We start from the raw sequence: 27,388 nt of genomic DNA, 5'->3' as shown, positions 1-27,388 counted from the left end.
ATGGGAGTGTACATACAACTCTTGTTCTTCTACACAGTGTAAAAAAGGGGAGGGGACATCAAAACAATCAAGAGAAGAGAATCTCTGTTACCTTCTCATTCCTCCTCTGGAGCTAGAATCTCTGTTACCTTCTCATTCCTCCTCTGGAGCTACTGAAAACAGCAACAACAACAACCACCAACTGACTGAGACTTTTCACATATCAGAACTAGACAGTTCACATTCTCCCTCTTCAAAACACGACATTTAACCCCCTCCACCCTGTGGCCATGGGAGAAGACTCGTCGCACGCCGAGCGCCTCAGCAACAGCAGCAGCATTTTGGTCAACCCCCAGCAGTACCATGCACAGCAAGACAACATAGACCTCCTGGTGCCCAGCTTCAGCCCCAGCTCGGCTCCCTCCTCCCCCACTGACACCCTCTCCAAGTTGGGCTTGAAAACCCCCGGGAGCCCCGGAAGTCCCACCAGTCCCATGGCCAGGGATCAGGTGAGTGCCATCACAGTGGTGGCTCTACTCGACAAGCTGGTCAACATGCTGGAGGCGGTGCAGGAGAACCAGCTGCGCATGGAGCAGCGCCAGACTGACCTGGAGGGCGCCGTGCAGGGGGTACAAGGCGACGTGACTCGCCTGTCCAAGAACCACACCAGCACGTCCAACAGTGTGAGCAAACTGCTGGAGCGCTCGCACAAGGTCAACACCCACATGAAGGAGGTGCGGGAGCGTCTGGACAAGCAGGCGTCGCAGGTGAAGCGGCTGGAGGCCAACCATGGACACCTGCTCAAGAGGAACCATTTCAAAGTACTCATTTTCCAGGTAGGGATAGAGGGGTGGATGGATGGATGTGGTTTTAGTGTAAGGGGAAAAGGGAAAAGTGGTGAGGAAGAGAGAATATTGAGAGAATGAAAGAAATGTAAGAAGTGTGTTTGGGGATTGTGAGAGAAGGAGAGGGAACAATGTTAAACGTATGAAAAGTGTTTGTTTGTGGGGCCTCCTGAGTGGCACAGTGGTCACAGGCTCTGCATTGCAGTGCTAGCTGTGCCACTAGAGATTCTGGGTTTGAGTCCAGGCTCTGTTGCAGCTGGCTGCGACCGGGAGACCCATTGGGCGGCGCACAATTGGCACAGCGTCATCCAGGTTAGGCGAGGGTTTGGCCGGCAGGGATGTCCTTGTCCCATCGCACAATGGCTACAACGGGCACAGTGCACACTGACACTGTTGCCAGATGCACAGTGTTTCCTCTGACACATTGGTGGCTTCCGGGTTAAGTGGGCATTGTGTCAAAAAGCAGTGCGGCTTGGTTGGGTTGTGTTTCGGAGGACTCACGGCTCTTGACCTTCGCCTCTCCTGAGTCTGTACGGGAGTTGCGGTGATGAGACAAGACTGTAACTACCAATTTGATACCACAAAATTGGGGAGGAAATGGGGTAAAAAAAATAAAAGTGTTTGTGTGCATATGTGTCTTGTGTGTGAGAGCGAGGAACAGAATGTTAAAAAGGTTTGGGAGAATGTTGAAAGAGGTGTGTGTGTGTGTGTGTGTGTGTGTGTGTGTGTGTGTGTGTGTGTGTGTGTGTGTGTCAAACTTATTGTGGACGTTGGGAGCTAAATGCAAGGGTGTTTATGAGTGCAGTCTACACTGTAATGTTTGTGTTGTGTGTAAATGACAGGCTTTGCAGCTGTGTGAGAGAGAGAGACATGGTGTGAGTATGTAACTACAGGGGGAGTGGTGTTTTGAAGAGCTCTTTGGATGTGTAAAAGTGAGAGCGAGAGAATGTGTGTGTGTGGTGTGTGTGTGTGTGTGCGTGCTTGCGTGTGTGCGTGTGTGTGTGTGTGTGTGTGTGTGTGTGTGTGTGTGTGTGTGTGTGCGTGCAAGCTGTGTGAGGATGGTTGTGTGTGTCTGGGAACACCGCGGAGAGGATAATAAAGAAAAGCGTAGATCACAATGCGCACTTAAACTAGAACTGTTTTCAAGACCAAATGGCCATTATGTATAATGATCTACAATCAGTGGTGGAAAAAAGTGCCCAATTGTCATACTTAAGTAAAAGCAAAGATACCTTAATAGAAAATGACTCAAGTAAAAGTGAAAGTCACCCAGTAAAATACTACTTGAGTAAAAGTCTAAAAGTATTTGGTTTTAAATATACTTATGAATCAAAAGTAAATGTTATTGCTAAAATATGCTTAAGTATCAAAAGGAAAAGTATAAATAAGTTCACCAGGCGGCACAATTTTATTGTTTTAAACATCTACGGATAGCCAGGGGCACACTCCAACACTTAGACATCATTTACAAATGAAACATTTGTGTGTAGTGAGTCCGCCAGATCAGAGGCAGTAGGGATGACCAGGGATGTTCAATGGGTGAATCTGACCATTTTCCTGTCCTGCTATGCATTCAAATCAAATCAAATTGTATTTGTCACATACACATGGTTAGCAGATGTTAATGCAAGTGTAGCGAAAAAATGTAACGAGTACGTTTGCGTGTCAGTGAAAATGTATGGAGTAAAAAGTACATTATTTTCTTCAGGAATGTAGTGAAATAAAAGTAAAAGTTGTCAAAAAATATAAATAGTAAAGTAAAGTATAGATACCCCAAAAAACAAAGTAAGTAGAACTTGAAAGTATTTTTTACTTAAGTACCTTACACCAATCTAGTTAAATTAGATATATGCATTAAGAGTGAATGCATCTTGCTTTTCCTCCTGTCTGATTACTGAAGTGATTTACAATATATAAATAATAATATAATGTATAAAAGTATAATATACCACTTGGCAGACACTTACAGTACAATTACTGCATCCACATTTAATATGTGACTGTGATCCCTGCGGGAATTCAACCTGCAACCTAAGCATGATTAGTGTCATGCTCTTACCAACTGAGCCAACAGATAAAAGGTGTGATCAGATGATTTTAATAGTATTTGAATAGTGTTTCCCAACCTTACTCTTTGGTCAGTCCTAGCTCCATTATACTAAACATACGGAATTATTGAGTGGCCAGTATATTCTTGAATGATTTGATAGGGCTTGATACTGTATGTGTTCAGTCAGGAAAAAAGGCAAGTCATATTGACACAGGCTAAGCCCTGAGAGCTCATAGTCACTGATCTTATCTGGTTTCCCAGGTGCTATTGCTCTTGTTCAATAGCAACAGGTGCAAATACTGCACATTGGCTCCAACTGCATGATTCTAGTCTGGTGATTGTGCATTAGAGTTGGTTATCTACAAGTAATCCCTATAGTTGTTACCTACGTACAATTGCTTAACTGTTTTGAGTCCTTATAGTGTTATGGTCTATGATGATGTGACATAATGATGGGGTCATTGGGAGTAATGATAATGATAGGGTCATGGGGAATACTGATGGGTAATAATGATAACATTATCCGTACTGTATGACCAGCAACATACAGTAAGAGTAAAAAAACAAACATCAGAGGATGCCATTCTGTCACACAGTGCTACAAAGAACACGCTATGAGTCACAAAATACGCAACTCACTGATAAGGCATTTAGATTCTCACTCCGCACCCCTGAGTTCTCTTTTGTCTTTTGTTTGCTCCTGGCCTAGAAAATACGGTGCTCTGTACGTGCCACACAAGTTGGAAATGCCGCCGTGCTCGGTAAATACAGCACTGCCATGGACAGGCTGACAGGTCCCTGCCCCTCGGGTGCTCCTCTCCCTTAATCGAGCCCTAATTAGGCTGGAGGCAAATGTAGTGCTTAGTGTAGTTTGTAGATTGGCCCGTTGTTGGTTTGTGTTCGTGCTCCAGTGCTTTTCCTGTCTCCCTGACCTCCCGTCTTTCATGGGGAAACACATCTTCTCCCCTTCCCAGCCACAAAACAGAAAAGTCCAATGCCATGTGGTAGCTTCTGTTTGTGACAAAGTTGGTTCTTGATACCAAGGGGAGGGGAAAGGTGTTGGATTAGCGAGAGGGTAAACATTAATTTACATTAAAATGGGAAAGAGGTATAGTAATACAACTGTGAAATGTGACACATTTTGCTCTGCAGTTCCATGCATGTGTGTTTGTGCATGAGTGTGCACATGCATGCATAAGTGCATGTGCACGTGTGCAGGCATCTGTTTGTGTGTGTGTGCGCGTGTGTGTGCACATATGTGCAGTTTCCAAGATGAGTAGTGGAATTGGAGAGGTAGGATGGGAAAGGAAGTGATGACCTTTTATCACACACAATCAAAACACATTCAAATCCAACAGCATTGAATGAAAACACATTTCACAACCAAACAAAACATGCTGCATCCAGAAAACGAAACACTGCCTTATCGAAAGATGTTCTTTAATACATTCAACCTGAGCAACTTTGGATAACAGTGTATTCGTACTGGAGAGTGCAAACAGATCGTAAGTTGAGTGATCTTTGGTCTTGCCCATTGTATTTGTCATCATAATTTTTAACAAACACACTTGAATTAAGAAAGAAACATTTTGGCATCATATAAATTATTTTCTGAAATAAATTGAAGATTTCAGTAGTCAGCTTTGATTCATAAAGACTTTACTGCCATTGTCACAGAACTCTTGACCAAAGGTCTCTAGGCTTGTCAGCATCGGTGGCAGTGAGTAAGCACTGGTGTTTATTTATCCAAGTTCCTTATGCAGGATAAGGCAGAGCCAGTCCTGCTTTAGCTGCCTCACCCAGTTTTTTCTAATTTAATCCCTGATTCAACTAATCATTCTTTGAATACTTAAAAATGCATCCTTCCCTCCTTGTTTCCTTGAAATAAGCACACATCTATAAGGGATTGGATAGTTGAAAGTAAGGTTACCACCACTTTACTTTACCACCCCATTATCAATCCAACCAATTCAGATATATGATTACTTCAAGGAAGTTAGAAAGGAAGGAGACATTTCTAAAGTATTCCAACAAGGCCTATCATTTGAACTCAGGAAAAGCCTAACTAGACGTAAATATGATTAACTAACTTCAGGCCTTGCCAGTCAGTTACTGTGCTTATTACGCTCTCATATAATTCTATTCAACAATGTTGATGTAGTGTAGCTGTTAGTACATGTGTCAGTTAAGGGATGCATAGTCAACTCTATGGCGTCTATGTTATAGAACAGATCTATTTCCACAGGTCCTAGCAGGAGAACAAAACTGGCTTGAGGGTGCAGCTGTGATTTGTATGTGTGTGTGTGTGTGTGTGTTTGTGTGTGTGTGTGTGTGTCTGTATACTGTATTTGTGTGTATATGTGTGTGTGTGCGTGCGTGCGTGCGTGCGTGCGTGTGTGTGTGTGTGTCTACATCTCTCAGGTGTTATGTTCCAGTAGGCAAGGCTCACTTAACCTAGCTCAAGGCATGGTAATACCACTGAAGCTCACACTCACGTACAAATATCCTCTCCTTGCAAGCGTTTTGATTTTACCTCTCTTTCAAACAACAAAGCCTTCCATTTCGTAATCCCCCATGTCCATGGATGAGTTTGGTTCAGTGACACCTATCGCAACATGAAAGATGGCCTTGAATCCCAATACTCATCTGGGTCATGTTCATTAGGCACCAAACGGAATAAATCAGACTGGAACAAGGAGGGACTAACTGTAACAAGTTTTCCATTGAAAATATATTTTAAAAAACTGTTTCTGTCCCACAGCCTAATGTGGCTCTCTGTCTATGGAGACAGAGAAAGGTAGTCCTACAGACTCAAGTGAACAAGCCTGTTTGTTTGTCCTGTGGCTCCTCTCTTTGTTATCGGTCTCATTTTCCCTTTGGAGTTCATTCCTATTTTAATCTCCCTATTTATGAACACGCTACGAAGAGAGAGAATTGTATAAAAGCGGGGGAAGGAGAGAGAGAGGGAGAAGTAGAAAGAGAGAAAATGACAACAGAGAGAGGGGAACAGAGTGAAGAAGCCGAAAAGAAAAATTGAGGGATTGAGAAGGGAAAGGAGGAAAGGACATATGTGAAGTCAATTAGACAAAATGATAACACTAGGAAATGAGCCAAAACTATTGTATTATTCAATAAAAACATGTTTATTTTGGACCAGGTTAAGTCCATTTGTATGCTGTGAGGGCTAGAATTCAACAGTTTAGTGAACACACAACTGTATCCAAATATATATATTTTTGTATTTCTTAATTTTAATTAGCCAATTTCGTCCTCAAAGGCCCATAACGCCACGGAGTGTGTGTGTGTGTCATGACTCATGCACACACACACACACACACACACACACACACACACACACACACACACACACACACACACACACACACACACACACACACACACACACACACACACACACACACACAGACACAGACACAAAGCTCTTTGGTTATGTTCCACACGCAGGTGGTGACTTATCTGAGAGGATTACAGAATCTAATTGGAGGAGAAGAGGTGACTGAGGGAAACCAGCGGGGATCAAACCAAGCCAAAAAGGCTAATTGTCTCACAGAGCAGTAGGAAAGAGAAAACAATAGTTATCTTTCAGTGGCCTCAATCCAGATGGGATTCATGTCATTTTGCTTCTCTTTGTTCCTTTTTGACATTTGAACCATGGCACAGGCATCCACAGTTACAGGACAACGTCTAAAGGTCCAAAAGAGAGGCTGAGGAAAGAGAAAACAATAGCCAGCTTTTAATGGGTTTTATTCCAACAAACTAGAGCTTGAGAAAATGTTTCTAATGCTCTGTGTTGATTTGACCTTTGATCTCAAATAGAAGTTTCCAAGTCAAGTCCAAGTAAACACTGGAACAATCAAGCATAGCCCCAGGAAATAGGGGTGCTGAGGCCTCTAAAAAATATATATATATACATATAAAAACAATTATAATAATAAATAAAATAAAACACATATTTTGTCCCACCAAATGAGTGCACTAGGCCTTTATTACACCTGTATGAGAGTAGAAAAATACTTGTCAGCAGAGCGGAGACAAATACCCCGGTGCTGGTCGGCTGCTAGTCTAGCTGCTCTGAACAGCATGGTCTAGCGTTATGCAGGCCGACCAGCATGTTCTATGCTGATTAATCAATGTACATGCAAAAACACAGATATTGAAACAAACAATTTAAAACATCTAACTGCAATATGTGACTCACCACCTGGATTCAGTCTTATGTAGCAAAGTTTGAAATGGTGTTTTATACATTGGATAAAAATAAAGATTCAGAGCTACACAATAATATATCATACACTGCATTTGAGGGACAACGGGAAAGTTGATCAACTTGTAAACTCACTTTTGAGAAAATCGCCTTTGAATGTTTTGGTATCTAGTGAAGAGCTCTTCTATGTCTACACCAATACAGCATCGTTCACACCCTTTAGCCCCACCCATCTTATTTCACTCGTGGAGCTCACACTTGATGCTCTGGCCAATGATTTGTTTACCTCTAGATAACATGAAATAGCTTAACCAGCTCTGCTGGCAACAATTTCATTGCGCTTTTTTGCATACGTTTACTGACACCGGCCATATTCAACAGGTCTTGTACACACGTCATGTAACGTTAGCTAACGAGCCAGCCAGCTAACATTATCTAGTTTAAACAACAATGAACAGTGACAACAATGCCACAGTGCTGGGAGCAAACCAACCAGGTGCAATGTTAGCTAGCTAACATTAAGCTCTAACTACAAAAGCAAAAGGCTCTGGGAAACTAATAATAACATCAGCTAGAGAGCCAGCCAGCTAACATTAGCTAGCTTGCTAAATGTACAATTTAGCTTAAGGCATATAGCTAACTAGCTAGGTAAACAATTAACCTCTCTAGGTAAACAACGTAGGATCACACACGTCGGATTATTCAAGATGGGGAATCGGGTCACGTATAGCATGCATGGCAATATGATATGATGGTAGTGGGTTTGCAAACCAGCTACATTTTGATTTCTTGGGAGTCAACCTCACTTGAGATTTGATAGGGTCTCATTAGCATATTTGGGGGCATCTTCTAAAATGTGTTGTATTTGTGCCAATTGTTAGTGGAAATGTTGTACCAATTTAAGTGGTTTTATCATTATGTTTATAAAGTTTGAGAACCTTATTTATCCACTCCCAGTTCTGCAATCTTTGTCAGAACTTGTGTCAATCAGGAGCTGCACTGTTCATGTTCCATGAACTTAACCTGTTTGGGATAGGGTAGCGGTAATTTCACGTCCGGATGACAAGCGTGCCCAAAGTAAACTGCCTGCTATTCAGGCAGTTTATGCATATATTTAATGGATTTGGATAGCAAACACTCTCAAGTTTCGAAAACGTTTAAAATTATGTCTGTGAGTATAACAGAACTTATTTGGCAGGCGAAACCCCGAGGACATACCCTCCAGGAATTTTTTTCTTGTTGAGGTGACCATGTTTTCAATAGGTTTTCTATGGGAATCTAGATTTCGGAGGCATCTTGTTGCAATTCCTAGGGTTTCCACTAGATGTCAACAGTCTTTAGAAATTGGTTGATGATTTTCGGTTGAGTAATGAAGAAGTATGGCTATTCAGAACGAGGGTCGAGTCTAGTGTCCTGTTGTGTTTGGGGCGCGCGACCTAGCGCTCGCTCCACTTTCATTTTATTGAACGCAGTTTATTCCGTCTTAAATTTTATTGATTATTTACGGTATAAAATACCTAAAGTTGTATTAGGAAAGTTGTTTGAAGTGTTTGGACCAAGATTACAGGCAATTTATTAGATGTGTAGTCATTTTGGGCGAGTTGGAAACTGTGTTTCTTTTTATCAAACGCGCCAAATAAATGGACATTTTGGGGATATAACGATGGAATTAATCAAACAAAAGGACCATTTTTGAAGTTTATGGGACATATTGGAGTGCCAAAAAAAGAAGATCTTCAAAGGTAAGGCATGAATTACATCGTTATTTCTGAGTTTTGTGTCGCGTCTGGCAGGTTGAAATATGATTGCCATGTGGTTGTTTGATGGGGTGCTGTCCTCAGATAATAGCATGGTTTGCTTCCGCCGTAAAGCCTTTTTGAAATCTGACAAAAAAATTAATTAATTAAAGCAGTAAGCACCAGTGACTCGGTCAATAAAAAGTGGTTAGATGAAGCAGATGCTAAGCTACAGGACTGTTTTGCTAGCACAGACTGTAATATGTTCCTGGATTCTTCCGATGGCATTGATGAGTACACCACATCAGTCACTGGCTTCTTCAATAAGTGCATTGATGAGGTCATCCTCAAAGTGACTGTACATACATACCCCAACCAGAAGCCATTGATTACAGACAACATCCGCACTGAGCTAATGGGTAGAGCTGCCGCATTCAAGGAGCGGGACTCTAACCCGGACGCTTATAAGAAATTATCAATCAAACAGGCAAAGCATCAATACAGGACAAAGATCGAATTGTACTACACCGGCTCCGACATTTGTCTTATGTGGCAAGGCTGGCAAACCATTACAGACTACAAATGGAAGCACCGCCGAGAGCTGCCCAGTGACACAAGCCTACCAGATGAACTAAATTATTTCTATGCTCACTTTGAGGCAAGTAACACTGAAACATGCATGAGAGCATCAGCTGTTCCAGAGGATTGTGTGATCTCGCTCTCCGCAGCAGATGTAAGACCTTTTTAACAGGTCAACATTCACAATGACACAGGGTCAGACGGATCACCAGGACGTGTACTGCATGCGCTGACCAACTGGCAAGTGTCTTCACTGACATTTTCAACCTCTCCCTGTCTGAGTCAGTAATACCAACATGTTTCAAGCAGACCACCATAGTCCATGTGCACAAGAACACTAAAAGTAACCTGCTTAAATGACTACCGACCCGTAGCACTCACATCTGTAGCCATGAAGAGCTTTGAAAGGCTGGTCATGGCTCACATCAACACCATTATCCCAGAAACCCTAGACCCACTCCCATTTGCATACCCTCCCCAACAGATCAACAGATGATGCCATCTCAATTGCACTCCAGACTGCCCTTTCACACTTGGAAAAATTAACACCTATGTGAGAATGCTATTCATTGACTACAACTCAGCATTTAACACCATAGTGCCCTCAAAGCTCATCACTAAGCTAAGGACCCTGGGACTAAACACCTCCCTCTGCAACTGGATCCTGGACTTCCTGACGGGCCACCCCCAGGTGGTAAGGGTAGTTAACAAAACATCCACCACACTGATCCTCAACATGGGGGCCCCTCAGGGGTGTGTGCTCAGTCCCCTCCTGCACTCCCTGTTCACCCACGACTGCACAGCCAGGGACAACTCCAAAACCATCATTAAGTTTGCCGACGACACAACAGTGGTAGGCCTGATCACCGACAACAATGAGACAGCCTATAGGGTGGAGGTCAGAGACCTGCCTGTGTGGTGCAAGTACAACAACCTCTCCCTCAACATGATCAAGACAAAGGACATGATTGTGGACTACAGGAAAAGGAGGACTGAGAACGCCCCCATTCTCATCAATGGGGCTGCAGTGGAGCAGGAATGAGAGCTTCAAGTTCCTTGGCGTGCACATCACCAACAAATTAACATGGTCCAAGCACATCAATATAGTGGTGAAGAGGGCACGACAAAAACCTATTCCCCCTCAGGCGACTGAAAAGATTTGGCATGTGTCCTCAGATCTTCAAAAGGTTCTACAGCTGCACCATCGAGAGCATCCTGACTGGTTGCATCACTGTCTGGTATGGCAACTGCTCAGCCTCCGACCGCAGGGTACTACAGAGGGTAGTTCGCACGGCCCAGTACATCACTGGGGCCAAGCTTCCTGCCATCCTGGACCTCTATACCAGGCAGTGAGGGAGGAAGGCCCTTAAAATTGACAAAGACTCCAGCCACCCTAGTCATAGACTGTTCTCTCTACTACTGCATGGCTAGCGGTACCAGAGCACCAAGTCTAGGTCCAAGAGGTTTCTAAACAGCTTCCACCCCCAAGCCATACGATTCCTGAACATCTAATCAACTGGATACCCAGATTACTCTCTGTTATTATCTATGCATAGTCACTTTAATAAATCTACCTACATGTACATATTACCTGCATTACCTCGACTAACCGGTTCCCCCGCACATTGACTCTGTACCGGTACCCCCTGTATATAGCCTCACTATTGTAATTTTACTTCTGCTCTTTAATTGTTTGTTACTTTTATTCATTTTTATTTTGGGGGGGTATTTTTCTTAAAACTGCATTGTAGGTTAAGGGCTTGTAAGTAAGCATTTCAGTGTACTGTGCGTGTTGTATTTGGCGCATGTGACAGATACAATTTGGTTTGATTTGATTTGGAAACACCTTCATCGGCATTCCAGCAGTGTATTTGATCTGCGCATGTGCTAGCACCAGCCAAGTGAGCCTCCGTCTTTTGCGCAAGTAAGTAGTTTTCACATACAAACTTTGTATGTCCGAATTCCAAATCAAATTTGCTTCCCAAACAAATAACATGTTCGCTGAAGGAGAACAATTATTTTCTTTGATGATTTTCTGCATTTATCAGAGTGCCATCAGGTAGCCTGATTTCAGATGTGTCCATGTAAACAGGATCTGTCACAATTTCTGTGTTATTTGATTGTTGTTTCCTTAGGTTACGGCTGGTGGGAACCCTTGCCCTGTTTTCTAGTTTCCAGGTTACCCTGATTATTACATATTGGATTCACCTTTGTTTAATGACCTTCTCTGTTCACCTGGTTGCCTTGTTATTTAGGTTCCTTAGTTGGCCTGGATCTTTGCTTAGGTCTTATTAGTGTGCTCTTGCCTTATTTCTGTTCAGACTCTAAGTAAAAGTTCTGGATTTACCCTTACCTCTGTTTGCTGTGTTTCTCTGCGCCTGGGTTGGAGTTTGTACTAGCCTTATTGTTACAGGATTATTAGGGAAGTCGTTCATGTTACAAAGCATGTAAATGTTTTAATGAAACTATTATATTAATCTGACTATCCACAATAATCACATTGTGTGTATGTAACCGTTTTCATTGTCTTACCTCAGTTAGCCACTAAATCCCTAGTTGGAAACCAACTTTTTTAAACTGTGGGCTGGCATTTTGCCTACTGAGGGAATCTCCAAATAATTTGGTGAAGTACTGCAAGCTTGGTCCACATGGTCCAGCCCCTTAACAATTAGAGTTTCAGCCAATGAGCTTCATCCCCTCGCCATTTGATTGACAATATCAAGATGCACCTGAATCTTCATGGATGAGAGCCAGACCAGAACTAATGGAGTCAATGCATGGATTATGTAAACAATTGCCATTATTTTCAACATGTCAGCCGAAGAGGTAAGGTATACAGGCTATGTATAGTGTTTTTAAGAAACTGATGTATTTTATAACATCACCTTTTGTTAGTCGAGCTAGCTAGTGTTATGCTAGCTATGGCCAGAACCATGCATTTTAGAAACACGAAATCGTGAATAATGATGAGTGAGGCATAAATCATAGCCCCGAAAAAAAAATGCTAACATCCCTTGTTATTGTAATGGTGAGAGGATGATATTTGTGTGTCTAACTTTCTCACTCATAATTATTCCTGATTCATTCAGGATTATCCATAATCATGGTAGCATCCACATGAATGTAGAAATGTTTTGAAACATTCTATTCTTATTTATAATGATTTGGTTTTCCAAGATGGCGTAGCAGCAAGATGTGTTTGTTTTTGTCCCGCTTTTGTCCTGTGGAAATATTCAGCTTTCATCTCTGTAGACATTTCAATCTCTTTTTCCATTTTTGAATGAAATATCTTCCTGAAATCCGCCTCACCCATGTTACGGATCTGCAATTTTTGCAACTTTAGCACAGACACCAGCCGCTCTAGCCCGGATAATATCTGCCCGTCTGCACAGCGCGATATCAGCCCTGAGCATATCGGACTGCTTTTTACCCCCACCCCCCCTGCTACATCACCGGATTCCCGCCGCAAGCTCTGAACCATTACACCGTATCATCACAGCTAGCTAGCTGCTACCGAGTGGCTATCGCCCTTGTCCAGAAGCAAGCACCAGTTAGCCTCTAGCTAGACCCATTGCCCCGGCTTGCAAACGAAGTACACCAACTACAATACCTCTCTTGCCAATTGGCCAGGACCCTTTGTCGAAACGGAGCCCCTCCCATCCATCACGACTGATCTGCTGACGTATTTCAGCTGATGTGCTCTCAACCGGCCTCTGCTTCGTTGATGACGGTGAGGACACCCAGCTACTATCCCCGGCCCGCTAACTCTCTGAGCACCGTGTCTCCCGCTCGCCTAGTGTAGTGATGGCTAACGAGTGGCTCCCTGTTTCGTCCATTGCTGCTTATTGGACCCTATGATCACTCGGCTACACAGCTGATGCCTACTGGACTGTTAATTAACATGATACTTCCTTTTTTTATCTGTCGGCCCCAGCCTCGAACTCAGGCCCTGTGTGTAGCTAACTGACCCTTTCTGTCCATTCATCGCCATTTACCCATTGTTGTCTTAGCTGTTTACCCGTTGTCTTAGCCCTCCCAATCAACACCTGTGATTGCTTTATGCCTCCCTCTTATGTCAATATGCCTTGTATACTGTTGTTTAAGATAGCTCTCACTGTTTTGCTCGCTCTACATGCCTCGGTTAGCTCCCTTGCCCCCCCCACACACACATGCGGATACTGCACCTAGGTTAACTGGGGCTTCCAGAGATGCAGCCAATCTCATCGTCACTCAATGCCTAGGTTAACCTCCACTGTACTCACCCCCTACCATGCCCTTGTCTGTGCATTATGCCCTGACTCTATCCTACCGCACACAGAAGTCTGCTCCTCTTACTCTGTTCAAAATCATGACTAGCTTTTAAAAATGTGCATAAATCATTTTCATATGGTATTTACTTTCTGCAGCCGTAGCGTTATAGAAGTCTTGGTGTCTTCTGAACAAACCATGTTGACGTTTGTGCAAATGTATGTATTGTTCAAAAGTACACTAAAAAAAATCATTTTTATAAAGTTCCAAGAAAGCAACATTGTCTGTGAGAATATTATTTATAATTACAAAACATTTTACATAATGTTCTTCTTGCTCAATGATGGCAACTCCTATACAGGTATCGCCAATGCCAGAGGAAAGTCATGTTTAGCCTCTAGCTAGACCCATTGCCCCGGCTTGCAAACGAAGTACACCAACTACAATACCTCTCTTGCCAATTGGCCAGGACACTTTGTCGAAACGGAGCCCCTCCCATCCATCACGAATGTCCATCTACTTGGCATAAAGAGCATAGACAACATTTCATTAGCATATAGAAAAGTGTTACATGTCAAACAAAAAAATGCAGAGCCTTCCAAAACACTATGAGATTACAAAGTGGGAATTTGCACACAGTGAGTCATGAATATAAAGCCGTGCACCGGATTTACCAACATGTAAACATGTAGAGGGGCTGGGCATCCTGAAGATGCACAACACTACAATAATAAAATAAATAAAATCATGTAGATATTCTGGAATTATACTCTGATTCTGTTCTCATACCTAGTCCTTTGCTCATGTGAATCCTACAGTATATTTAGGGGATTTGACTTTAATGTGATGAATAACTTTACATTTTTTTTTATTTTAACCCCTTTTTCAATTATGATCTTGTCTCATCGCAGCAACTTCCCAACAAGCTCGGAAGAGGCGAAGGTCAGGTCATGCGTCCTCCGAAACATGCCCCACCAAACCACGTGCCTTGACACGCGCACGCTTAATTCGGAGGCCAGCTGCACCAATGTGTTGGAGGAAACACCATTTTACTGATGACCGAAGTCAGTCGGCAGGCGCCAGGTGTGCCATGAGTTGTTGGAGCGTGATGAGCCAAGTAAAGCAACCCGCCCCTAACCCGGACAACGCAGGGCCAATTGTGCACCACCCTATGGGACTCCCGTCTGTAGTGACGCCTCTAGCACTGCAATGCTTAGACCGCTGCGCCACTCGGAAGGCCCTAAAGAGTTCGTTTCTATCCCACCCCGGCTTCCAGACAGATCACCACAACACTGTCAGTTCCTACTGCTTGTTCAAGGCATGCCCTTTGAGCATGAAGCACACATTTACAATGGCGTTTACCTACACATTAGCCTTTTATGTTATCAAACTGGTTCCTTGACATTTTTCAAACAAAGTTGACCTTTTCACAATAACCAATCCGATTTGTTTTGCACAGAACAATTTCGATAAGGTTAATGCTCCTGGAAAGTCTGAGAATCCTGTCAATGTTAATTGACCTAATCGATATTAAATACACATTAGTGGATGTGAGAAGCATTGCCTCAAAGCAGAGTCTTCTAACATCAACAATCACATGGTTTGCCATGTCAATGGAGGCTTTGATATCATGAGTCTATCCATATGACGTACAGATTAGGGAATCTGAGGAGCATTGCCTCAAACTGACTCCTCTAAATGAACAGTGCTGTTCTATTGTATACCGCGTGGATTGATTGACCATTTTTTTAACATACATAAGAGCGTTTCAGCCAAACAGGCCTCCACATACAATTTAAAATATCATCAAGGATACCACAATAAAGCTTGAAAGCTTTGCTCGTGGCTGTGTAATCGACTGTGAATGGAGGCTTTGACAAGATCGGTCAATCCATAGGACGCACAAATGTGTGAAACTGTGAATCCGTGCAGCACTTCCTCTAAGCCGAGGCCTTTAAATGAAAAGCTTTCTTAGTCTTGATGATGAACTCAAGAGAACAGAACACTGATGACAGATTTACCTCCACCGTCACTGGAAGCTGCACATGCTTGGCATCCGCCTGATTCCACCTGAGCTGTGAATCATGCAGTGCGTGGCTTAGATAAGGTCCTGGGTATCTGGTATCTGCAGGTTAATAAAACAATCAGGAGTATCTATGGCATTTCATTTGGCTTCTCACGGTGGAGTAGAGTTTCAAATATTTTGTTAGGGCCGGTAATGTATGATTATTTGTTTATTTTGTTTATTGGTTTGCTATGATTGATTGATTTGCTATAATTGATTATTGGTTGCTTTGTTATGAGATATGTCTGATATGAGGCACTGTTCAGGATCACATTGCAAATATGTGTTACATGATCATTCCATGTGTCATCTTATGAGCACTAGACCTACACCATTTGTACAATCTTTTCCACCACAAAAATAAAATCAAAAGAGTTGTTCACACACCTTAGTGAGGGAAAAAGGTATTTGATCCCCTGCTGATTTTGTACGTTTGCCCACTGACAAAGAAATGATCAGTCTATAATTTTAATGGTAGGTTTATTTGAACAGTGAGAGACAGAATAACAACAAAAAATCCAGAAAAACGCATGTCAAAAATGTTTTAATGAGGGAAATAAGTATTTGACCCCTCTGCAAAACATGACTTAGCACTTGGTGGCAAAACCCTTGTTGGCAATCACAGAGGTCAGACGTTTCTTGTAGTTGGCCACCAGGTTTGCACACATCTCAGGAGGGATTTTGTCCCACTCCTTTTTGCAGATCTTCTCCAAGTCATTAAGTTTTTGAGGCTGACGTTTGGCAACTCGAACCTTCAGCTTCCTCCACAGATTGTCTATGGGATTAAGGTCTGGTGACTGTCTAGGCCACTCCAGGACCTTAATGTGCTTCTTCTTGAGCCACTCCTTTGTTGCCTTGGCCGTGTATTTTGGGTCATTGTCATGCTGGAATACCATACACGACCCATTTTCAATGCTCTGGCTGAGGGAAGGAGGTTCTCACCCAAGATTTGACGGTACATGGCCCTGTCCATCGTCCCTTTGATGCGGTTAAGTTGTCCTGTCCCCTTAGCAGAAAAACACCACCAAAGCATAATGTTTCCACCTCCATGTTTGACGGTGGGGATGGTGTTCTTGGGGTCATAGGCAGCATTCCTCTTCCTCCAAACATGGCGAGTTGAGTTGATGCCAAAGAGCTTCATTTTGGTCACATCTGACCACAAGACTTTCACCCAGTTCTCCTCTGAATCATTCAGATGTTCATTGGCAAACTTCAGACGGGCATGTATATGTGCTTTCTTGAGCAGGGGGACCTTGCGGGCACTGCAGGATTTCAGTCCTTTACGGCGTAGTGTGTTTTCCAATTGTTTTCTTGGTAACTATGGTCCCAGCTGCCTTGAGATCATTGACAAGATCCTCCCTTGTAGTTCTGGGCTGATTCCTCACCGTTCTCATGATCATTGCAACTCCACGAGGTGAGATCTTGCATGGAGCCCCAGGCCAAGGGAGATTGACAGTTCTTTTGAGTTTCTTCCATTTGCGAATAATCACACAAACTGTTATCACCTTCTCACCAAGCTGCTTGGCGATGGTCTTGTAGCCCATTCCAGCCTTGTTTAGCTCTACAATCTTGTCCCTGACATCCTTGGAGAGCTCTTTGGTCTTGGCCATGGTGGAGAGTTTGGAATCTGATTGATTGATTGCTTCTGTAGACCGGTGTGTTTCAGACAGGTAACAAACTGAGATTAGGAGCACTCGCTTTAAGAGTGTGCTCCTAATCTCAGCTCGTTACCCGTATAAAAGACACCTGGGAGCCAGAAATCTTTCTGATTGAGAGGGGGTCAAATACTTATTTCCCTCATTAAAATGCAAATCAATTTATAACATTTTTGACATGCGTTTTTCTGGATTTTGTTGTTGTTATTCTGTCTCTCACTGTTCAAATAAACCTACCATTAAAATTATAGACAGATCATTTCTTTGTCAGTACTTTAATACTTTTTCCCCTCACTGTATATAGAGATCCAGGTGCATAGAATCTCAATGTTTGACAAAAAAATTAACTCAGCACACTGGCATTCCTGCATGCTCCACAATGTGTTTAATTGGATATCAAAGCAATGTTTTGGTCAATAGACCTTAATTAGGCACCAAATGGACGTGAACGGACTGAAACAGGGAGTGAATACTTGGGCTCATTTAATTTTTTCCAGTCACCCAGCGTTTTAAAGTATTTTAAGTTGCATGCCCTAATGCACGACCCAGGTTTTCCCCCCACAAGTAACAATTAACATACTTGTGTTTTCTATTAAGTATTACGCTTAAAATATACATTATCCATGTGTCACAGTCACCAATTCAAAAAAAGAGAGACCTTTAGTCTATCAAGAATAATTTATGAAAAACGTGCTGTTGGTTGACTGGTCTGACTTTTAAGGGTGACTGATTGGTGTTCTTTCCGGGGAGGGCATGCAATTGGTGGTAAGTGAGTGATGGACAGGGTGGGAGGGGCTCTTCCTGTCCTTCTGGTTGGTCCAGTCCCTGACTTTGCACTAATGATAGCCTATTGACACATGATATGGTCCTAAAAGCAATGTGTGGCATCCTTCCTCTAGCTTCCAGCATTCTTCTTGTGTAATAGATTCCGGAGGGCACAAAAACTCCTAGTTTCACACACATGCACAAGCACACACAAACATACTTACTTTCCACTCTGGGTGATTTACTGAATCCTGACTTGAGATATATTACTCAAACACTTGAGCAAATCTACTTTAGACATCAACGCATGATTTACATAGAAGTTCATGTTATGCCAGCATATCTTGAGCCCTGAATGCATTTTTAAGGAGATAGTTTGTATGAAAAATACATGTTTGTATCAACATGAAGACAAGTTTCTTTTAATTTCACCTCCAGACATGTTTTTGATTGATCTGATTTTGATTGGTTTGTTGTGTGTATTTGCACTGTTTTGTTGAGTGCAAGAATCCAAACTTTTTTTCAGCAACAATAGAATACTATTTTAGTCTAACTGAATAGGGGCTTACTCTGGTGTGTGAAGGAGTGCTGTGTGTGGGAGTGAGGGTAGCGAGAAGCCCGTAAGAAAGGGTTTTAGTTTTTTCACAGTCAGTGGAGAGGCCCGCTCACGCACACACAGTTCTGTAGATTGTGAACTATAGGGTGTTGAGGCTGGTACCTGTAACTCGTACTGTTGAATAACTACTGCTCTGAAATTACAAACCACCAACTGTCATTTGGGGATTTATTAAACTCTTGAACCATGACATCCGTTTATGGCTGCCAAAGCATACAGCGGCAAATTTTGTACTGTGAAGTTGATATTTATATTCCAGACTCTGACATTGCTCATTATGATATTTATTGATGTCTTTCTTTACATTTTTGGGGGATTCGTGTGTATTGTATAGTTTGGCTTTACTGCACTTTTGGAGCTAGACTCATAAGCATTTCGCTGAACCTGTGTACGCAACCAATACCATTTTATTTGATTTAATATTTGTGTGGATTATATTCGTGATTAGATTACTATGATTTTGAATGACTACCTCATCTCTGTACCCCACACATACAATTATGTGTAAGGTCCCTCAGTCAAGCAGTGAATTTCAAACAGATTCAACCACAAAGACCAGGGAGGTTACCCAATGCATCGCAAAGAAGGGCACCTACTGGTAGAAGGGTAAAAAAAAAGCAGACATTGAATATCCATTTGAGCATGGTACAGTTATTAATTACACTTTGGATGGTGTATCAACACACCAGTCATTACAAAAATACAGGTGTCCTTCAAAACTCAGTTGCCAGAGAGGAAGGAAACTGCTCAGAGATTTCACCAGGCCAAAGGTGACCTTAAAACTGTTTCAGAGTTTAATGGCTGTGATAGGAGAAAACTGACGATGGATCAACATCATTGTAGTTACTCCAATACTAACTAAATGACAGAGTGAAAAGAAGAAAGCCTGTACAAAATACAAATATTCCAAAACATGTATCCTGTTTGTAATAAGGCACTAAAGTAAAACTGCAACAAAATAAATGGCAAAGAATTTAACTTTATGTCCTGATTACAAAGTGTTATGTTTGGGGCGAATCCAGCACAACACATTACTGAGTACCTCTCTTCAAATTTTCAAGCATGGTGGTGTCTGCATCATGTTATGGGTATGCTTGTCTAAGGATAGTTTGGGGGGATAAAAGGGAACTAACAGAGCTAAGCATAATCCTAGAGGGAAACCTGTTTTATTCTGCTTTTCAACAGACACTGTGAGACAAATGCACCTTTCAGCAAGACACTAACCTAAAGCACAAAGCCAAATATACACTGACATCGATTGTTCCAGAGTGTCCTAGTTACAGTTTTGACTTAAATCTATGGCAAGACTTTAAAATGGCTGTCTAGCAATGATCAACAACCAACTTGAGAGCTTGAAGACGTTAAAAGAATCATGAATGAATACGTATGAGAGATTCAAGAGTGACGCCTGAGTGTGTTTTCCACCACCATCAACAAAACACCAAATGATGGAATTTCTCGTGGAAGACGGGTGTCGCATAACTCGAATAGATTTCCAGATACTTGCAGAATCTATGCCAAGGCACATTGAAGCTGTTCCGGTGGCTCGTGGTGGCCCAATGTCCTATTAAGACACAATGTTCGGTTTCCTTTATTTAGGCAGTTATCGGTATGTTTAATGCGGATGCTTATATCTGATAACCATATACAATTATAGTGTGCATGGCTTTGTGTTCATCCGCTTGATTAATAAATTAATGACCTGAGGCTTGTTTCAAGTGATCATCCCATAACTTCACATGACCACCTTCCTAATCCTAACCCCGTCCTCCCCTCTGTTCTCCAGGAAGACAACGAGATCCCCTCCAGCATGTTCATCAAGGACTCCCCCAAGACCCGCCAGGCCAGCCAGCTTGAGGACGACGCCCCTGCGGCACCTGCCCCTTCTGTCACCGGCATAGATGCTAACCTCTCTCAGGAGGAGGGTCTCCATAACATCAGCCTGTACTCCTCCGACAATGACACCGGGGGTCTCCACGAGGACGACGAAGCCCTGGAGGGAGAGGCAGAGCTGGGCCTAGAAGCAGCCCTGCCCTCCTTCGAGAGATCCAGAGCCGACCGGCTGAAGCGCTCCAGCCTGAAGAAGGTGGACAGCCTGAAGAAGGCCTTCTCGCGCCAAAGCATCGAGAAGAAGATGACCAGGATCAGCACAAAGATCGTGCCACCAGCGAGCCGTGAGAAGATCAAGAAAAGCTTTACACCAAACCACCCTAAGAGTCCCACCGCCAAGAGCTCTTCTTTCAAGGTGTCGCCCATGACGTTCAATGTGAAGAAGTTGCGAGGCGAAGGGGAGGCCTCGACACAGCCCGGAGGCTCGCCTAGCGGGCAAGCCCACGTGGAGATCCCTCCCTTGGGTAGCATGGATGGGGATCTGCCCCTTGCCGAGGTGTACTCCCAGGAAGGGCTGGGTGTGGAGGGGGGAGAGGAGCTAGCTAGTCCTTCTACCCCTGGGAGCGTGCAGGCCGATTTGACCATCAATGGTGAAGCGGGGAGCCTTGAGTGTGATCTGACCATCGATCGTCAACCGGGGCTTGCTCTCCCGGAGCATGATGACGATATGGGGGAGGAGGAAGAGGTTTATGATGAGGTAGAGGAGCAGGAAAGCCTGGTGGAGGTAAAGGACCCCATACCTGCTGTAGAGCAAGCTTCATAATCTCATCCCTCTCAACTTTTGCTCCTGCACATTCCCTGGGTATTTTATGTTAACATGCCAAAACTGTAGTCATCCCTCCATCTTTCTAGCCTATCAATTTCTAAAAAATCTCAAGCCCCAGTGCTAACGATATGGAGCCCCTAAGCATTCCTGGCCCTCCAATGCCTCCAGCCCTGCATGTACGATTGATCCAGGAGATCCATGGACATGTCCCAGATCACCAAGCTTCCATTTCAGAGATCCTGATTTATCAAGAGTGATCAAGATATCCTGCATCAGTTGCTCCTGCCTGGTCTTTGGGGCTACCTTAGGAAAAGAACCAGCAAGCCAAGGGACTATAACTCACCTTCCCAACTGGAACCTAGGCTTCTGAACAGCACATCTCCAGGATGCTGAGCCAACTCACTCTCTCTGTTTATCTGTCTTTGCATGGGCCTCTCAGTCTGACGGATAGTCTCTTTGTTCTCCTGCCTCACTTGAATGCCGGTAAATCCTTGGCAAAGAGGGTAAAGCCCACAGCTTGGGAATGGTAGCCCATTGCCAGGTTGTCTGGGCATTGGTATGGGGCGGTAGCTATGTTTCTAAAGCAAGGTCGGTGTAAGGCTGAGGTTTGTGACATATGCATTTGACCCAGGTCTGGATGTAACCATATAACCCGAGTGCAGGGTAAAAATGGAGCCATAGCATTTAGGCAATTTCATGCCATTCCTACTTTAGTTCATTTATTTGCCATAATATATATACTCATCAGACCTCTCATGACAAAAACAGCTTGAAAAACACAGCTTGAACGTGGTAAGTGGTTAAGGGAGGGTAAGTCGATATTTCTGTATTAGGGTAAGGTCTACTGGGAGCACTATTGAGACAGAGGATGACTTGGGACCTTAAGGCTCTACAAACTGGGACTTTCCTAAACACCCTATATCAGGGCAATCATGATCTTACGTTTATGTATATATTTGATTATAGGGAGTTAAATATCAGTAGGCATAACGACTATATATAAAATCATATTTGAGTATGGTCACCTGACTTTCATAAATATACTGTAAAAATTGTAATGGAGTTGATTACGTGTGCATTCGGTGCACCTAAAGTTAGCATAGCACTCACATAACCAATGTTGACACATTCCTATATGGTTGAAACACACATGCACACAAACACTAGATTAACTAGCACACAGTTACAGAGGCACCCACAAAGACAATCAAACACACACTCATACACGCACGGAATTCTTCAAACTTACACAGGCTGTTGTGGGTAATTGCCATGCTGGAGTGAGGAATTCCTGTTTTGGAAGCCCTGTTGAAAAAAAACAGCATAGACCAGCATAGGCTGGTGACCAGCCTTCATTGTTTGGACACTGGTCACCAGCATTCCAGCATATGGTGACCACCCGCAAAACCCGCATCAAGTTACGTTATGCTAGCTTTGCAAAGTGATGTCTAATTCCTAATGGAATCCAGCCTGAACGGGGATATCCAACAATTTGAATGTTTATTCACCCACGATTTGCATTCAGAATGATTGCCAGGGTTTTGCCCTCAAAACATCAAATCAAGTTTTATTTATACAGCACATTTCAGACATGGAATGCAACGCAATGTGCTTTATTTTGGGGATGATAATATAGGTGAAATATTTACTACACAACAAACATAAGATAAAAAAAACTAAAGAATGGCACAAAAGAAACCAATGGCTGTGCTGTGTAGGCAGTTCAGGAGGAGAGTCAAAGGCTTTTTCTAAAAATGATTTTTGATTAGGCCTAATCCAAAAATGCACTCCTGCGTGCAGACTATCCTAAAGCTTTTGTTCTGTTCAGTTCAGTTTGAGAAGGAGAGCTCAAAGATGACGAGGACCAGAGGTCAACTTTGATTGCTTGCTACTACTATAATTTATTTTATTAAAAACAATGTTACTTTTCCATTCTGAAAGCGTATTGAGTTATTGGCCTCACAATCAGCCAGATTCGATTGTGGTGACTGAAACTTGAAACAGCAACCGTGGCACAATCAATTGGAAATTGACAGCTAATGGTGCTGAAAGTAGGCAAATTTGAGTAGGCATAATTAATTTGACTTTACTAACAACAAGAGGGCTTTGTGTTGGAGCCTATTTATTCATATTTAAGAAATAAGTGGTAGGCCTACCTGTTTGGCAGATTAAATTAGGCAATAGGCTGCTAATATAGATATATTTGTCAGTCAATTCCATGTCAGTGAAGGGGATATGAGGGTATGCCATAGCCCTACTTTTTATGAAAGAAAATGGCAAAAAGCACAAGCTTACCTCTTGTTAGTTTAATATTTTAAAACTGATCTGATTATATAACGTGATATATTAGAGCGCTTTGGTCCTTGATGCTTTACAATATGCATTGTCTCGTGTCTTTGACATTCAGAGGCTGAGACACAACCTTCTATAGCCAAGGACCCAAAAAATATACTTTGCTTGGGAAGTAATTCTAATTCTCTCTATCAATTGATTAGGCGATTCACTTTCTGTACAATAAATGTTTAAACCCAGACAACTTTTAGGGAAACCGTTGTGACCATCTCTCGTTGGGTTAAGCCACAGAAAAGGGCTATTTTTTTCTCAGACCTGCAAATACGATGATAGATTCATGCAATGCTTTTACTATAAAGGAGATCTTTCCCCCCCTACTCTCTTCCACGGTGGTCTATGAACCCACAACCTTCTGGCCAGCAGCTCTTGTGGGCTATCAAAATTCCTGCATTGCCATGTAATGCTTACAGGAAGAAGAACACTTTCTAAAACTGTTTCTAGAAGGCTCTGGTCTTTCCAAGATGTGAGGATAAATGGTATAGACATGTTCTCCGCTATCCACTTTGTTTAAATTATTATTATTATTTGGGGTATAAGGGTGATTCACTTTTTTTCAAGCATTCAGGGAGGGTTGAATTGAAATGTAACTGATGAACTGTCCATATTCATTTTAGAAAGATCCCATTTTCTCAATGTAACCCTTACTACAAAATAATGTTCACCACCTAAACTGGAACAGTTTCAGTAACGGGTGAAATAAGTTCAACTAAGATATTGGGTTAGTATGTATGTTATGTATCTTTGTGTAGCACAAGATAAATTAATTGATTAATTAAAACAATCAATGTACATGCAAAAACACAGATATTGAAACAAACTATTCTAGAAAATCAAACTGCAATATAGCATGCTGGGAAATATGATAATGATGACCATAGTTTAGCAGACCAGCTTGTCCAGCTAGACCATGCTGGACCAGCATACACTCCCAAGAAGAAGAAAAAGGTTATTTGCCAGGGCTTAGGGTAATTTTATTTTTCATATTAAGAATTCCCTATCCACAGTGTTTTCCTTTTATGCCATGAAATGCTACACTGTTGCAAAGTTCCTTTAATTGCATGGTACACTATAGGCTACTGATTGCAGTGAAAGGAAGGTAAACAACAAGTTACTGAATTTCTACAGCTGAATGAAGGTGTTAATGCTGTAAAAGGACAGTATGCTGGCTACCTAAGACTATACCTCACTTGAGATTTGAACTCAAACTCTTTGTTGCTAATGACCTGAACTTCCTGCTACACCACCAGCTCTATGTGCATGACAGAGCTTGGCCACAGATTTAAATGGCAAGAACACAGTTCTGTACACTGCTAGAAGCTGCCCAGAATCAAGTCAATAATTTCATAATTATCTGACAACACCAATGTGAAAATGTCAGTACTCAGGGACACTTAATGTAATGTGTCCATAAATGCTTTGGGGATTTGAACTTAGAGGCCTTTAGGTAGAAGTGCATTAATGTTTCAGCAGTGCCACCAGGTACATCTTTGGTACCAAGATGTACCTTGATGTACATTCAGAAAGTATTCACACCCCTTGACCTTTTCTCCATTTTGTACAGCCTGCATTTTAAATGGATTACATTGTGATTTCTTTTGTGACTGGCCTAACACAATGCACCATAATGTCAAAGTGGAATTATGTTTTTACGTTTTTTTACAAATTCATTACAAATTAAAAGCTGAAATGTTTTAAGTCAATAAGTAAATCAACCCCTTTGTTATGGCAAGCCAAAATAAGTTTGGGAGTAAAGATTTGCTTAACAAGTCACATAATAAGATCCATGGACTCACTCTGTGTGCATTGTGTTTAACATGATTTTTGAATGACTACCTCATCTCTGAAACATACCAGTGGTCTGGGGCGGCAGGTATCCTAGTGGTTAGAGCATTGGATTTGTAACAGAAAGGTTGCAAATCCCCAAGCTGACAAGGTAAAAATCTGTCATTCTTCTCATGAGCAAGGCAGTTAACCCACTGTTCCTAGGCCGTCATTGAAAATTAGAATTTGTTCTTAACTGACTTGCCAAGTAAAATATATTTGGGGGCATGGTCTAATATGTGTTTTTGTGCCAACCATCAGTGGAAGTGTTGTACCAGTTTAAGTGGTTGATGGTTTTAACACTGTCACACCTAGGGCTGTTATGGTGACCATATTACCGCCACACTGTCACTCATGAGTCATGACCGGATTAAAACTCCATGTCACTGAGTCACGGTAATCTCTTATGGTAGTACCCAACTTGCTAATGACCATCAGGTCACTAATGGCCTGTTACTATTGTCCCGCTAACCATTCTGACATCAATTCAAATCCAATCGAAAATCACATCAAACACTGATCATCAAAACAGTATCATGCATTTAGAACTCACCTCACTGTGATTAATCAGTCTGAAGAAAGAAGTTCAACAGGTTTAAACTTAATGGAAAACATGGTCATGGTCACAGCACTTTCTAAAGGTGATGATTAATTCAAAACATCCAAATGCATATTAGAGTTTATGCAAAGGCTTGGCCTAAATATGAGCTCAAGCCCGAAAAAAAACCCTGAGTTAAAATAATGATTGTGCCATTATAGAATACATAGCCTACCGCACATTAAGCATGGCAGAAATACATAAATATGTACATAATTGGTCTAGCCGATACCCCAAAATTAAACATATTCTAGTAATTGCTTTTGGAGTGTGGACTGTATTAATATGCATACTGGATGGACTTGTTACCTCATGCTACGCTCCAAACTTTCTATACATGAGTTGGGGAGAGAACATAGGCGATACTGTTGTTTTATTGATAGTACAGGGTGGCTTACAGAGTTACAGTGTCTTCAGAAAATATTCACACCCCTTGATTTTTTCAAAAAAAAAAATGTTTGTCTGAATTTAAAATAGAGTCAAATGAGATTTGTTTTGGTACTGGCCTACAGACAATACTCCATACTGTCAAGGTGGAATTATGTTTCGACATTTTTACAAATTAATAAAAAATGTAAAGCTGAAATGTCTTGAGTCAATAAGCATTCAACCCCTTTGTTATGGCAATCCTAAATACGTTCAGGAGTAAAAATTTGCTTCAGTAACATAAGTTTCATGGACTGACTCTGTGTGCAATACTAGTGTTTAAGATGGTTTTTGAATGACTACCTCATCTCTATACCCGACACATACAGATAATTGTAAGGTCCCTCAGTCCAGCAGTGAATTTCAAACAGATTCAGCCACAAAGACCGAGGTTTTCCTTACCAAGAAGACAGTGAATATTTGAGTGGCCGAGTTAGTTTTGACTTAAATCTGCTTGAAAATATATGGGAAGACCTGAAAATGGTTGCCTAGCAATGATCAACAACCAATTTGACATACCTTGAAGAATTTTGAAAATAATAATTGGCCAAATGTTGCACATGAGACATACCCAGAAAGACTCGAGATACCGTATATATATATATATATATATATAAATATATATAAATGTTTATATAAAAAATGTTTTTTTATATTTCTAATGTTGACAGAGTATTTTGTGAAGATCGTTGGCAATTTTTTTTTACAATTAAGTCCTTCTGAATCCCACTTTGTAACAAAATGTGGAGAAAGTCAAGGGGTGTGAATACTT

The 27,388-nt window shown here is 42.0% G+C and overlaps 1 protein-coding gene across 1 annotated transcript; it reads left to right on the top strand.

The window, feature by feature from the left end:
• On the top strand, positions 1-25,502 carry cavin2a (caveolae associated protein 2a). Its single transcript, XM_024388722.2, has 2 exons — positions 1-815; positions 20,550-25,502. The coding sequence occupies exons 1-2, from the start codon at positions 270-272 to the stop codon at positions 21,414-21,416; spliced, it is 1,413 nt and encodes a 470-aa protein (XP_024244490.1). The 5' UTR covers positions 1-269; the 3' UTR covers positions 21,417-25,502.
• Positions 25,503-27,388: the final 1,886 nt, after the last annotated feature.

The sequence above is a fragment of the Oncorhynchus tshawytscha genome, linkage group LG26 (genome assembly GCF_018296145.1).
Source record: "Oncorhynchus tshawytscha isolate Ot180627B linkage group LG26, Otsh_v2.0, whole genome shotgun sequence".
Taxonomy (NCBI): domain Eukaryota; kingdom Metazoa; phylum Chordata; class Actinopteri; order Salmoniformes; family Salmonidae; genus Oncorhynchus; species Oncorhynchus tshawytscha.
Note: the sequence above shows the minus strand (reverse complement) of the source record. Positions and strands in the feature narration are given on the sequence as shown.

Excerpts from the sequence above, each read along its gene's own strand:
- cavin2a (XM_024388722.2), top strand. The coding sequence starts at position 270 with ATGGGAGAAGACTCGTCGCACGCCGAGCGCCTCAGCAACAGCAGCAGC. Across the intron at positions 816-20,549 it reads TCAAAGTACTCATTTTCCAG|GAAGACAACGAGATCCCCTC; the intron begins GTAGGGATAGAG and ends TCTGTTCTCCAG.